The 16,092-nt window shown below is 59.0% G+C and overlaps 1 protein-coding gene across 1 annotated transcript in view; it reads left to right on the forward strand.

Annotated features, from left to right (window-relative positions):
- The window catches only part of rasa4 (RAS p21 protein activator 4), a 397,794-nt gene that overhangs the window by 365,792 nt on the left and 15,910 nt on the right, over positions 1-16,092 (forward strand). Inside the window, exon 17 of the mRNA XM_072469264.1 lies at positions 9,814-9,951. Coding sequence (XP_072325365.1) covers positions 9,814-9,951 — 138 coding nt within the window. The remainder of the gene's footprint in view (positions 1-9,813; positions 9,952-16,092) is intronic.

The following is a 16,092-nucleotide window of genomic DNA, read 5'->3' on the forward strand; positions in this document are numbered from 1 at the left end:
ATTTCCCGAATTAAATACTGAGAAGCCCAAAGCCATTTTCTTAAAAAATTAGATCTGTACGACAGCAGGTTCTGTGGCCTGCCTCATCTCCCACCACTGCCTCATCCCCGACCACTGCCTCATCCCCTTCCTCTGCCTCATCTCCCACCACTGCCTCATCCCCGACCACTGCCTCATCCCCTTCCTCTGCCCCATCCCCCACCACTGCCTCATCCCCCACCATTGCCTCATTCCCCCACCTCTGCCTCATTCCCCACCACTGCCCAACCCCCCACCTCTGCCTCATCCCCCACCACTGCCCCATCCCCCACCTCTGCCTCATTCCCCACCTCTGCCTCATCCCCCACCACTGCCTCATCCCCCACCACTGCCTCATCCCCCACCTCTGCCTCATCCCCCACCACTGCCCAACCCCCACCTCTGCCCCATCCCCCACCTCTGCCTCATCCCCCACCACTGCCCAACCCCCACCTCTGCCTCATTCCCCACCACTGCCTCATCCCCAACCACTGCCCCATCCCCCACCTCTGCCTCATTCCCCACCACTGCCCCAAACCCCACCTCTGCCTCATCTCCCACCTCTGCCCCATCCCCCACGTCTGCCCCATCCCCCCACCTCTGCCCCATCCCCCCACCTCTGCCCCATCCCCCCACCTCTGCCCCATCCCCCACCTCTGCCTCATCCCCCACCACTGCCTCATCCCCCACCACTGCGCCATCCCCCACCACTGCCTCATCCCCCACCACTGCCTCATCCCCACCACTGTCTAATCCCCCACCACTGCCTCATTCCCCACCACTGCCTCATTCCCCACCACTGCCCCATCCCCCACCTCTGCCTCATTCCCCACCACTGCCTCATCCCCCACCACTGCCCCATTCCCCACCACTGCCCCATCCCCCACCACTGCCCCATCCCCCACCACTGCCCCATCCCCCACCACTGCCCCATCCCCCACCGCTGCCCCATCCCCCACCGCTGCCTCATCCCCCACCACTGCCTCATCCCCCACCACTGCCCCATCCCCCACCACTGCCTCATCCCCCACCACTGCCTCATCCCCCACCACTGCCTCATTCCCCACCACTGCCCCATCCCCACCACTGCCTCATCCCCCACCACTGCCCCATCCCCCACCACTGCCCCATCCCCCACCACTGCCCCATCCCCCACCACTGCCCCATCCCCCACCACTGCCCCATCCCCCACCACTGCCCCATCCCCCACCACTGCCCCATCCCCCACCGCTGCCTCATCCCCCACCACTGCCTCATCCCCACCACTGCCTCATCCCCCACCTCTGCCTCATTTCCCACCACTGCCTCATCCCCCACCACTGACCCATCCCCCACCTCTGCCTCATTCCCCACCACTGCCCAACCCCCCACCTCTGCCCCATCCCCCACCTCTGCCTCATCCCCCACCACTGCCCCATCCCCCACCACTGCCCCATCCCCCACCACTGCCCCATCCCCCACCACTGCCTCATCCGCCACCACTGCCTCATCCCCCACCACTGCCTCATCCCCCACCACTGCCCCATCCCCCACCACTACCCCATCCCCCACCACTGCCCCATCCCCCACCACTGCCTCATTCCCCACCACTGCCCAACCCCCCACCTCTGCCCCATCCCCCACCTCTGCCTCATTCCCCACCACTGCCTCATCCCCCACCTCTGCCTCATTTCCCACCACTGCCCAAACCCCCACCACTGCCTCATCCCCCACCACTGCCCCATCCCCCACCTCTGCCTCATTCCCCACCACTGCCCAACCCCCCACCACTGCCCAACCCCCCACCACTGCCCCATCCCCCACCACTGCCTCATCCCCCACCACTGCCCCATCCCCCACCACTGACCCATCCCCCACCTCTGCCTCATTCCCCACCACTGCCCAACCCCCCAACACTGCCCCATCCCCCACCACTGCCCCATCCCCCACCACTGCCCCACCCCCCACCGCTGCCTCATCCCCCACCACTGCCTCATCCCCTTCCTCTGCCCCATCCCCCACCACTGCCTCATCCCCCACCACTGCCTCATCCCCCACCATTGCCCCAATTCCCCCACCTCTGCCCCATTCCCCCACCACTGCCTCATCCCCCACCACTGCCCCATCCCCCACCTCTGCCTCATTCCCCACCACTGCCCCATCCCCCAACTCTGCCTCATTCCCCACCACTGCCCCAAACCCCACCTCTGCCTCATCCCCCACCTCTGCCCCATCCCCCCACCTCTGCCTCATCCCCCACCATTGCCCCATTCCCCCACCTCTGCCTCATTCCCCACCACTGCCCCATCCCCCACCTCTGCCTCATCCCCCACCACTGCCTCATCCCCCACCACTGCCTCATTCCCCACCACTGCCCCATCCCCCACCACTGCCTCATTCCCCACCACTGCCCCATCCCCCACCTCTGCCTCATCCCCCACCACTGCGCCATCCCCCACCACTGCCTCATCCCCCACCACTGCCTCATCCCCACCACTGTCTAATCCCCCACCACTGCCTCATTCCCCACCACTGCCCCATCCCCCACCACTGCCTCATTCCCCACCACTGCCCCATCCCCCACCTCTGCCTCATCCCCCACCACTGCCTCATCCCCCACCATTGCCCCATTCCCCCACCTCTGCCTCATTCCCCACCACTGCCCCATCCCCCACCTCTGCCTCATCCCCGACCACTGCCTCATCCCCCACCACTGCCTCATCCGCCACCACTGCCTCATCCCCCACCACTGCCTCATCCCCCACCATTGCCCCATTCCCCACCTCTGCCTCATTCCCCACCATTGCCCCATCCCCCACCTCTGCCCCATCCCCCACCTCTGCCTCATCCCCCACCACTGCCTCATCCCCCACCACTGCCTCATCTGCCACCACTGCCTCATCCCCCACCACTGCCTCATCTCCCACCATTGCCCCATTCCCCCACCTCTGCCTCATTCCCCACCACTGCCCCATCCCCCACCTCTGCCTCATCCCCCACCACTGCCTCATCCCCCACCACTGCCTCATCCGCCACCACTGCCTCATCCCCCACCACTGCCTCATCCCCCACCACTGCCTCATCCCCCACCATTGCCCCATTCCCCCACCTCTGCCTCATTCCCCACCACTGCCCCATCCCCCACCTCTGCCCCATCCCCCACCTCTGCCTCATTCCCCACCACTGCCCCAAACCCCACCTCTGCCTCATTCCCCACCACTGCCCCAAACCCCACCTCTGCCTCATCCCCCACCTCTGCCCCATCCCCCACCACTGCCTCATTCCCCACCACTGCCTCATTCCCCACCTCTGCCCCATCCCCCACCTCTGCCTCATTCCCCACCACTGCCCCATCCCCCACCACTGCCCCATCCCCCACCGCTGCCTCATCCGCCACCGCTGCCTCATCCGCAACCACTGCCTCATCCCCCACCACTGCCCCATCCCCCACCACTGCCCCATCCCCCACCTCTGCCTCATCCCCCACCTCTGCCCCATCCCCCACCACTGCCTCATTCCCCACCACTGCCTCATTCCCCACCTCTGCCCCATCCCCCACCTCTGCCTCATTCCCCACCACTGCCCCATCCCCCACCACTGCCCCATCCCCCACCGCTGCCCCATCCCCCACCGCTGCCTCATCCCCCACCACTGCCTCATCCCCCACCACTGCCCCATCCCCCACCACTGCCTCATCCCCCACCACTGCCTCATCCCCCACCACTGCCTCATTCCCCACCACTGCCCCATCCCCACCACTGCCTCATCCCCCACCACTGCCCCATCCCCCACCACTGCCCCATCCCCCACCACTGCCCCATCCCCCACCACTGCCCCATCCCCCACCACTGCCCCATCCCCCACCACTGCCCCATCCCCCACCACTGCCCCATCCCCCACCGCTGCCTCATCCCCCACCACTGCCTCATCCCCACCACTGCCTCATCCCCCACCTCTGCCTCATTTCCCACCACTGCCTCATCCCCCACCACTGACCCATCCCCCACCTCTGCCTCATTCCCCACCACTGCCCAACCCCCCACCTCTGCCCCATCCCCCACCTCTGCCTCATCCCCCACCACTGCCCCATCCCCCACCACTGCCCCATCCCCCACCACTGCCCCATCCCCCACCACTGCCTCATCCGCCACCACTGCCTCATCCCCCACCACTGCCTCATCCCCCACCACTGCCCCATCCCCCACCACTACCCCATCCCCCACCACTGCCCCATCCCCCACCACTGCCTCATTCCCCACCACTGCCCAACCCCCCACCTCTGCCCCATCCCCCACCTCTGCCTCATTCCCCACCACTGCCTCATCCCCCACCTCTGCCTCATTTCCCACCACTGCCCAAACCCCCACCACTGCCTCATCCCCCACCACTGCCCCATCCCCCACCTCTGCCTCATTCCCCACCACTGCCCAACCCCCCACCACTGCCCAACCCCCCACCACTGCCCCATCCCCCACCACTGCCTCATCCCCCACCACTGCCCCATCCCCCACCACTGACCCATCCCCCACCTCTGCCTCATTCCCCACCACTGCCCAACCCCCCAACACTGCCCCATCCCCCACCACTGCCCCATCCCCCACCACTGCCCCACCCCCCACCGCTGCCTCATCCCCCACCACTGCCTCATCCCCTTCCTCTGCCCCATCCCCCACCACTGCCTCATCCCCCACCACTGCCTCATCCCCCACCATTGCCCCAATTCCCCCACCTCTGCCCCATTCCCCCACCACTGCCTCATCCCCCACCACTGCCCCATCCCCCACCTCTGCCTCATTCCCCACCACTGCCCCATCCCCCAACTCTGCCTCATTCCCCACCACTGCCCCAAACCCCACCTCTGCCTCATCCCCCACCTCTGCCCCATCCCCCCACCTCTGCCTCATCCCCCACCATTGCCCCATTCCCCCACCTCTGCCTCATTCCCCACCACTGCCCCATCCCCCACCTCTGCCTCATCCCCCACCACTGCCTCATCCCCCACCACTGCCTCATTCCCCACCACTGCCCCATCCCCCACCACTGCCTCATTCCCCACCACTGCCCCATCCCCCACCTCTGCCTCATCCCCCACCACTGCGCCATCCCCCACCACTGCCTCATCCCCCACCACTGCCTCATCCCCACCACTGTCTAATCCCCCACCACTGCCTCATTCCCCACCACTGCCCCATCCCCCACCACTGCCTCATTCCCCACCACTGCCCCATCCCCCACCTCTGCCTCATCCCCCACCACTGCCTCATCCCCCACCATTGCCCCATTCCCCCACCTCTGCCTCATTCCCCACCACTGCCCCATCCCCCACCTCTGCCTCATCCCCGACCACTGCCTCATCCCCCACCACTGCCTCATCCGCCACCACTGCCTCATCCCCCACCACTGCCTCATCCCCCACCATTGCCCCATTCCCCACCTCTGCCTCATTCCCCACCATTGCCCCATCCCCCACCTCTGCCCCATCCCCCACCTCTGCCTCATCCCCCACCACTGCCTCATCCCCCACCACTGCCTCATCTGCCACCACTGCCTCATCCCCCACCACTGCCTCATCTCCCACCATTGCCCCATTCCCCCACCTCTGCCTCATTCCCCACCACTGCCCCATCCCCCACCTCTGCCTCATCCCCCACCACTGCCTCATCCCCCACCACTGCCTCATCCGCCACCACTGCCTCATCCCCCACCACTGCCTCATCCCCCACCATTGCCCCATTCCCCCACCTCTGCCTCATTCCCCACCACTGCCCCATCCCCCACCTCTGCCCCATCCCCCACCTCTGCCTCATTCCCCACCACTGCCCCAAACCCCACCTCTGCCTCATTCCCCACCACTGCCCCAAACCCCACCTCTGCCTCATCCCCCACCTCTGCCCCATCCCCCACCACTGCCTCATTCCCCACCACTGCCTCATTCCCCACCTCTGCCCCATCCCCCACCTCTGCCTCATTCCCCACCACTGCCCCATCCCCCACCACTGCCCCATCCCCCACCGCTGCCTCATCCGCCACCGCTGCCTCATCCGCAACCACTGCCTCATCCCCCACCACTGCCCCATCCCCCACCACTGCCCCATCCCCCACCTCTGCCTCATCCCCCACCTCTGCCCCATCCCCCACCACTGCCTCATTCCCCACCGCTGCCTCATTCCCCACCTCTGCCCCATCCCCCACCTCTGCCTCATTCCCCACCACTGCCCCATCCCCCACCACTGCCCCATCCCCCACCGCTGCCTCATCCGCCACCGCTGCCTCATCCGCCACCACTGCCTCATCCCCCACCACTGCCCCATCCCCCACCACTGCCCCATCCCCCACCTCTGCCTCATCCGCCACCACTGCCCCATCCCCCACCACTGCCTCATCCCCCACCACTGCCCCATCCCCCACCTCTGCCTCATACCCCACCTCTGCCCCATCCCCCACCTCTGCCTCATTCCCCACCACTGCCCCATCCCCCACCTCTGCCTCATTCCCCACCTCTGCCTCATTCCCCACCACTGCCCCACCCCCCACCACTGCCCCATCCCCCACCTCTGCCCCATCCCCCACCTCTGCCTCATCCCCCACCACTGCCCCATCCCCCACCTCTGCCTCATCCCCCACCACTGCCCAACCCCCCACCACTGCCCCATCCCCCACCTCTGCCCCATCCCCCACCTCTGCCCCATCCCCCACCTCTGCCTCATCCCCCACCACTGCCCCATCCCCCACCTCTGCCTCATCCCCCACCTCTGCCCCATCCCCCACCTCTGCCTCATCCCCCACCACTGCATCATCCCCCACCACTGCCCAACCCCACCTCTGCCCCATCCCCCACCTCTGCCTCATCCCCCACCTCTGCCCCATCCCCCACCTCTGCCTCATCCCCCACCACTGCATCATCCCCCACCACTGCCCAACCCCACCTCTGCCCCATCCCCCACCACTGCCCCATCCCCCACCACTGCCCCATCCCCCACCTCTGCCTCATCCGCCACCACTGCCCCATCCCCCACCACTGCCTCATTCCCCACCACTGCCCCATCCCCCACCACTGCCCCATCCCCCACCACTGCCTCATTCCCCACCACTGCCCCATCCCCCACCTCTGCCTCATCCCCCACCACTGCCCCATCCCCCACCACTGCCCCATCCCCCACCACTGCCTCATTCCCCACCACTGCCCCATCCCCCACCACTGCCCCATCCCCCACCACTGCCTCATTCCCCACCACTGCCCCATCCCCCACCACTGACCCATCCCCCACCTCTGCCTCATCCCCCACCACTGCCCCATCCCCCACCTCTGCCTCATCCCCGACCACTGCCTCATCCCCGACCACTGCCTCATCCCCTTCCTCTGCCCCATCCCCCACCACTGCCTCATCCCCCACCATTGCCCCATTCCCCACCTCTGCCCCATTCCCCCACCACTGCCTCATCCCCCACCACTGCCCCATCCCCCACCTCTGCCTCATTCCCCACCACTGCCCCATCCCCCACCTCTGCCTCATTCCCCACCACTGCCCCAAACCCCACCTCTGCCTCATCCCCCACCTCTGCCCCATTCCCCCACCTCTGCCCCATCCCCCCACCTCTGCCCCATCCCCCCACCTCTGCCCCATCCCCCACCTCTGCCCCATCCCCCACCTCTGCCTCATCCCCCACCACTGCCCCATCCCCCACCTCTGCCTCATTCCCCACCACTGCCCCATCCCCCACCTCTGCCTCATCCCCCACCACTGCCCCATCCCCCACCACTGCCCCATCCCCCACCTCTGCCTCTTCCCCCACCACTGCCTCATCCCCCACCTCTGCCTCATTTCCCACCACTGCCTGATTCCCCACCACTGCCCCATCCCCCACCTCTGCCTCATCCCCCACCACTGCCTCATCCCCCACCACTGCCCTATCCCCCACCACTGCCTCATCCCCCACCTCTGCCTCATTCCCCACCACTGCCCCATCCCCCACCTCTGCCTCATCCCCCACCACTGCCCCATCCCCCACCACTGCCCCATCCCCCACCTCTGCCTCATCCCCCACCACTGCCTCATCCCCCACCTCTGCCTCATTTCCCACCACTGCCTGATTCCCCACCACTGCCCCATCTCCCACCTCTGCCTCATCCCCCACCACTGCCTCATCCCCCACCACTGCCCCATCCCCCACCACTGCCCCATCCCCCACCTCTGCCTCATTCCCCACCTCTGCCTCATTCCCCACCACTGCCTCATCCCCCACCACTGCCCCATCCCCCACCTCTGCCTCATTCCCCACCACTGCCCCGTTCCCCACCACTGCCCCAACCCCCACCACTGCCCCGTTCCCCACCTCTGCCTCATTCCCCACCTCTGCCTCATTCCCCACCACTGCCTCATCCCCCACCACTGCCCCATCCCCCACCTCTGCCTCATTCCCCACCACTGCCTCATCCGCCACCACTGCCCCATCCCCCACCACTGCCTCATTCCCCACCTCTGCCTCATTCCCCACCACTGCCTCATCCGCCACCACTGCCCCATCCCCCACCTCTGCCTCATTCCCCACCACTGCCCCAACCCCCACCACTGCCCCGTTCCCCACCACTGCCTCATTCCCCACCACTGCCCCATCCCCCACCACTGCCCCATCCCCCACCTCTGCCTCATTCCCCACCACTGCCTCATCCCCCACCACTGTCTCATCCCCCACCTCTGCCTCATTCCCCACCACTGCCTCATCCCCCACCACTGCCTCATCCCCCACCTCTGCCCCATTCCCCACCGCTGCCCCATTCCTCACCGCTGCCCCATCCCCCACTACTGCCCATTCCCCACCTCTGCCTCATTCCCCACCACTGCCTCATCCCCCACCACTGCCTCATTCCCCACCACTGCCCCATCCCCCACCGCTGTCTCATCCCCCACCACCCCATTCCCCACCACTGCACCATCCCCCACCACTGCACCATCCCCCACCACTGCCCCATCCCCCTCCGTTGCCCCATTCCCCATCGCTGCCCCATTCTGCACCACTGCCCCATTCCCCACCACCGCCCCATCCCCCACCACTGCCCCATCCCCCACCACTGCCCCATCCCCCACCGCCCCATTCCCCATCGCTGTCCTATCCCCCACCACTGCCCCATTCCCCACCACCGCCCCATTCCCCACCACTGCCCCATCCCCCACCGCCCCATTCCCCACCACTGCCCCATCCCCCAACACTGCCCCATTCCCCATCGCTGTCCTATCCCCCACCACTGTCTCATCCCCCACCACCGCCCCATCCCCCACCACTGCCTCATCCCCCACCACTGCCTCATCCCCCACCACTGCCCCATCCCCCTCCGTTGCCCCATTCCCCATCGCTGCCCCATTCTGCACCACTGCCCCATTCCCCACCACCGCCCCATCCCCCACCACTGCCCCATCCCCCACCACTGCCCCATCCCCCACCGCCCCATTCCCCATCGCTGTCCTATCCCCCACCACTGCCCCATTCCCCACCACCGCCCCATTCCCCACCACTGCCCCATCCCCCACCGCCCCATTCCCCACCACTGCCCCATCCCCCAACACTGCCCCATTCCCCATCGCTGTCCTATCCCCCACCACTGTCTCATCCCCCACCACCGCCCCATCCCCCACCACCGCCCCATCCCCCACCACTGCCCCATCCCCCACCGCTGCCCCATCCCCCACCGCTGCCCCACACACTCCAGCTGACCCTACACACACTCTGTTGGCTTTTCTAATTAGATTGAGAAAACCTCAGTCTCAGCTCAAACAAGGTGACTGGATCTGAAGACTAATTGTTTATTCTGTTTCACAGAAAAGTGAATTCATTCCACTGTCCAAAATCAGAGCAATAGAGAAAGTCGATGAGAAGTGTTTTGGAAGCCCATATGTCATGCAGATTATTTCAACTGATGGCAAAGGACAATTTGAAATAATGTATTTACAGTGCAAGGTATGTGGATCCCTTGCATATTGATGTATGTTGATCCCTTTAAGATAACTCTTCCTGCATGTGAAACATGGCCTGGCTCTTTAAGGGTTCCTTGTGGCAAGTGAGACATGGTCTGTCCCTTTATGGATCACTTGCTACATGTGAGACATAGCTTGTCCATTTAAGGATCACTCATGTGAAACACAGCCTGTCCCTCTAAGGATCACATCTCCTGCATATGAAACTGTTATGTTTTCAAGGGTTTTACTTTTACTCAGAGTATAAACAAAGGATAGCAAGATGGCCACACCATAGGTTATTTAACCAGTTGTCAGAGTTTACTTACAGAGGGTTTGCTTGCTCACAGTCTAGGACGGAAGACGAGAAAATCTCCCGAGTGCATCTGATGGTGTCACCACAGAATCATGTGACACACTACACAGAGGTTACCAAACACAACATCCTCCCCCCTTTACTCCTGTAGTGCGACAACAAATATTAACATATATTATCTTAAACTTCCACTCATGGCAAACAGTAATGACTTAACCAGATATTATTATTATACAATTGCATATTATATACATCAGTACAAGTCTTTTAGGTGGACATTGGTACCGCTTGGGCAGAATTCGTCGTTCAATAGTCTTTGTTTTCACGCTCTCGGTAGTCTGTTCCACACTGAGCTCAGGCCCATCATCCCATAAAGTTGGGTCTTCTTCAGCTTCTACAGATGCTGTTGGTTCAACTGCTGTTGTTGCTAACTTTTGGTTGGTTCTTAATTTGGCTCTATTTAATCAGGTTTGCTCAAGAGTCGACAGGTATCTTTTGACACCGCCACAAGGTTCAGAACCGAATACTGATCAATGACTCGATACACCAGTTAGTAAGTTCAAAAGCAATGCTCATTTATATATACACAGTCAGATCTACTCGTGCATAAACTCTACAAACTAAACTACTACTATTACTAAAGCCTATACTTGGCTTCGGATGCCCACTCAGTCAGAGGAACAATGGCCGTTGCTCGGTTCTGAGGCTGCTGGGTTGAGCTGTTTACAGGGTAGCAACTAGGAACGTCTATCTCGTAGCGTGTGTTGACTTGGAACTTACTTGGTCTGCTGTAGCTGCTAGGCTGGTCTCTCTCTTCGGTGAGAGCCAAAGCCAAAGGAGGAAGATTCTCCCTTGGGTGATACCTCTTATACTGCAAAGGGCTTCGCGCTCTTTTGGGCGGGCCTTGAACTTGGCCTCAACTAATTGGGTCTTTCCCAATCATCGGTATCGATTTTCCTCCAATAGAGGGGTGGTTCCCTGATCGCTGGGCGTGCACTCGTGACTGTCAGTCAGCTTTGTCTTAGCTTGTCTTAGCTGTCTGGCGCCGGGGAGTCTGTCCTAACATTGTGTATCTAAATGTTTCCCTTTTGTCCCCGGAGATGGCTCATTAGTATGTAAATCGTTTGGTATTTTCTGTCCTGTCTGAGCGTTTAAGGTTCTAATCAACAGACAGAGCTTGCACCTGCTTGTTTCTTAGCATTGTCCAATTTTCCCTGCAGTCTTTGCAAGTGTCCATTTTGTAATCGGGAGGTGGCCATCCCAGATGGCTACACTGTAGAATCTGAATTTAACTCAGCCGTAATCATAGGTTGAAGGATTTCCAAAACTTGAGTGTCAAGACGTTGACCTTTCAGATACCGACTCTGCAAATTCTCTTCCTGAAGTGAGGATTTGATTAGTGTCTGCTCCAAACTCTCTCTCGTGATTGGTTAGCACCATATAAGAAATAGGCGTTTTCAGGTGGCCTATTTGGATCAATGTCATGCCCCAGGTCCCGCAGCATCCTCTTGCTTCAAATCGGATTGCCTTCTGGACTCATACGTCCCCTGAACCCAGTGTTCCAGGACCCAGGTATCTTAGAAAAAAGGCTACAGGAAAGGAAGGGAACAGCAACAGTGGCCTCCAGACATCTGCAGCCACCAGCAGGAGCAAGCAGCAAACACACCCAGCAGCTGTGAAGTGCTCACATAACTAAAAAGGCTAATTCGTCATTTGCAATAGCCTTTAGTTGTGAAGCTAGAATGAAATTGACTTTCAGCATTGAAGCCACAGTAGGGCTCTGTCCTGAAAGCATTTGGTGGGACGGACAGGCTGCAGCTTGCCCTTGTTATGGGTCTCCACGATATTTAAAGATGGCTTGGGCAGCACGGTGGCGCAGTGAGTTAGCACTGCGGCCTCACGGCGCCAAGGTCCCAGGTTCGATCCCGGCTCTGGGTCACTGTCCATGTGGAATTTGCACATTCTCCCCGTGTTTGCGTGGGTTTCACCCCCACAACCCAAAAGATGTGAAGCTAGGTGGATTGGCCACGCTAAATTGCCCCTTAATTGGAAAAATATGAATTGGGTATTCTAAATTTATTTAAAAAAAGAAAAAAAGAAAAAAAATGATGGCTTGAAGGACTCACAGACGCAAAGCCCCCGATCGATTGTCTTTTTCGTAGTTGTCGATTTTATTATAATTATTTCAGGCCATATAGAATGTGCATCCACTAGGACAAGAAAAATACATCCTTCAATTCATCCCGCAAAATCGATATGTACTCTTTGCCATGGTTGCTTTGGCCAATCCCAAGGATGAAGTGGTTGAAGAGGTGGAGTATTTTGTATCCTAGCACAAGACTGACATTGACCTACCCTTTCTTCAATCTATGAGTCTAGTCCCGACCAACAGAAATAACTTCTTACGAGCTCTTTCATACTTACAACTCCTGATGTCCTTCGTGGCGTTGATCCAGTATACGACTCCGTAGGCATGGAGAAATGATGACTTGGATCCCCCATATGAGTACTGCGTTTTGTACCATTAATTTGAGTTCCCTTGTTCGTTACGGGATGAATTCCAGATTCCTCCTCAGTTTATCCAGTGATTTGATTTTGATTTGATTTATTATTGTCTTTGATTTTGATTTGATTTATTATTGTCATATGTATTAGGATACAGTGAAAATTATTGTTTCTTGCATGCTGTAGAAACAATGCATAACCTACCTAGACAAGGAAGGAGAGATTGCAGAATATAATCTTACAGTTATAGTAAGGTGTAGAGAAAATATCAACTTAATACGAGCAAAAGTCCCTCCCTCGTCAGCAGAACATCTTCCCCCCCCTCCCCCCCAGTAACAGCACAAAATAAATCAACCCCTTTGATAAGCCTAACATCTGCTCACCCCCCACTACACGTCAGTAAACTAGCCCGCCCAGCTAGCTTGGTGGCCCTCGCCCCTGGCGCCAGACATTGTCCCACCTATTGTTCCTCCCCCCCCCGCTCATACATGCATATTCAAATGAAAACAATCCCAGCACAATTGCCCGACAGAGAAAAAAAAACCCAGTTGAACAAAGAAAAGATCAAGCAAAAGATCCAGCATCTGAACAAACACACCTCCACCCCTCAACTGTGCAAATGCAAACTTTACCTTACTCAGCTCTGCAACTGGCCCAGATCAATATAGAAGGCATTACAAATAACGTCCGCAAAACGAGAAACAAGAAACATTTTTAAACATAAATGTTGCAGCAAAGTTCTCAGTCCGACACCAGTCTGTTCCTTTTCACGAAGTCCAGCGCTTCCTCAGGACGACTCGAAATAGAAATGTTGCTCCTCGTATGTGACCCAGAGGCAGGCCGGATACAACAGCCCGAACTTCACCTTTTTCTTGAAAAGGGTCGACCTGATCTGGTTAAACCCCGCTCTTCTCCTGGCCACCTCCGCACTCAGGTTTTGATAGATCCGCAGGATACTGTTGTCCCATTTGCACTCCGTGTCTGCTTGGCCCACTGTAAAACGTGCTCCTTATCTAAATACCTGTGGAATCTCACCACCATTGCCCTCGGGGGTCTTCCATTCACGGCTTCCTCGCGAGCGCTCTGTGAGCCCTGTCCACCTCCAAGGGTCGGGCGAATGCCCCATCCCCCAGCAGCTTCTCGAACATGGCCGTTGTGTATGCCCCAGCGTCCGCTCCTTCGGATCCCTCCGGGAGCCCAACGATTCTCTAGCTCTGCCAGCGGCCTATTCTCTAGGTCCTCCACCTTCTCCAGGAGCCTTTTCTGCTGGTCTCTCAGCATCCCCACCTCCAACTCCACCGCATTCCCCCAACACTTGGAGGTGGACAGGGCTCACAGAGCGCTCGCGAGCAAGCCGTGAATGGGAGACCCCCGAGGGCAATGGTGGTGAGATTCCACAGGTATGTTCCTCCTGGTCAGTCAGCGCCTTCTCTACTTTCTGGATCACCCGATCTTGGGCATCCAATCTAAGTTCCAGCCGCGAAATTTCCTCTTTAATTGAGTCCAAGCAGTCCTGCTTCTGTTTGGCGAAGCCCTCCTGGATAACTTGCATCAGCTGCTCCGTTGACCGCTGGGGCGACAAGCCAGAGGTCCGGTCATCCGCCATGCTATCTCCCGTTGCAGCTTCAGCCCAAGCCTTCTCTGTTCTTCTGTTTCTGCCTTTGCGAGCACTCCTAGTCCGCCTCTCCATGCACCGATGTGGGAATTCAGTTCACAATTGCCTCTGTCATCGATTTTTCAAATCAAGTCCGGTCGAAAATCGGGGGAAGGTCCAAAAGTCCGACCCGAGCGGGAGACACCAAATGTGCGACTTACTCCTTCATTGCCGCCACCGGAGGTCCGTTGCTGGGCTTTCTTAACTATAGTGTCGGCATGGGGGGACCAGGATAGGTTGTTGGTGATCTGTACACCTAAAAACTTGAAGCTCTCGACCCTTTCTACTTCGTTCCCATTGATGTGGACAGGGGCATGTTGTCCACTACGCTTCCTGAAGTTGATGACAATCTCCTTCGTTTTGTTGACATTGAGGGAGAGATTATTGTCGTCGCACCAGTTCACCAGATTCTCTATCTCATTCCTGTACTCTGTCTCGTCATTGTTTGAAATCCGACCCACTACGGTGGTGTCATCAGCAAATTTGAAAATCGAGTTGGAGGGGAATTTGGCCACACAGTCATAAGTGTATAAGGAGTATAGTAGGGGGCTGAGGACACAGCCTTGTGGGGAACCGGTGTTGACAATGATCATGGAAGTGTTGTTGCCTATCCTTACTGATTGTGGCCTGTGGGTTAGAAAGTTCAGGATCCAGTCGCAGAGGGAGGAGTCGAGGCCAAGGCCACGGAGTTTGGAGATGAGTTTCGTAGGAATGACGGAGTTGAAGGCTGAGCTGTAGTCGATAAATAGGAGCCTGACATAGGTGTCTTTGTTATCTAGGTGTTCCAGGGTAGAGTGCAGAGCCATGGAGATGGCGTCTGCTGTGGACCTGTTGCAGCGGTAGGCGAACTGTAGTGGATCAAGGCAATCCGGGAGGCTGGAGTTGATTCGTGCCATGACTAACCTTTCAAAGCACTTCATAATGATGGATGTCAGAGCCACTGGACGATAGTCATTAAGGCACGCTGCTTGCCTTTTCTTTGGTACAGGGTTGATGGTCGTCTTCTTGAAGCAGATATGGACCTCAGATTGTTGTAATGAGAGGTTGAAGATGTCTGCGATATCTTTCAAATGGTATACCTTTCAGGATCATGTCCATGAGCTTCCCCATCACCGGATAGGACCTCATATGTCTTTGCACACGAGATGCAGTAATAGGTCCACTAAAAGTAAATATAAAGTCACCATAATCCCAGATGACCATAGGCTGCTTTCCCCTTAGAGAGGGAGAGCTGACTGGTAGTAATTTAATCTGAGGATCACCACACCTCAGGTGAGGGGCAAGGTTGAGAAGGTGAAGCCTTCATGAACAACCTCAGCTGGTATGGAAATTGAACCCGCGCTGCTGGCCTTGCTCTGCATCACAAACCAGCTGTCCAGCCAACTAAGCTGAACCAACCCCCAGTTTAGGTACACCATCCACTTGGGAAAAGTAGACATAGTTTACATAATTCACTTGCGATTCCGCTTTGTGCCAAATTGGGAAACGTGATAGAGCATCAACGTTCGCATGTTGCTCCAATCATCTGTATTTAATCTCGTGATTGTGCGCTGATAAGATGAGGGACAATCTCTGCAAACAACTTGCAGCTAGAGATGGTAATCCTTTGTATGTACTGAAAATCCTTGTCAAAGGCCTGTGGTCTGTTAACAAGAGAAAATGTCTTCCCT

Source organism: Scyliorhinus torazame, chromosome 12 (genome assembly GCF_047496885.1).
Source record: "Scyliorhinus torazame isolate Kashiwa2021f chromosome 12, sScyTor2.1, whole genome shotgun sequence".
Classification (NCBI taxonomy): Eukaryota; Metazoa; Chordata; class Chondrichthyes; order Carcharhiniformes; family Scyliorhinidae; genus Scyliorhinus; species Scyliorhinus torazame.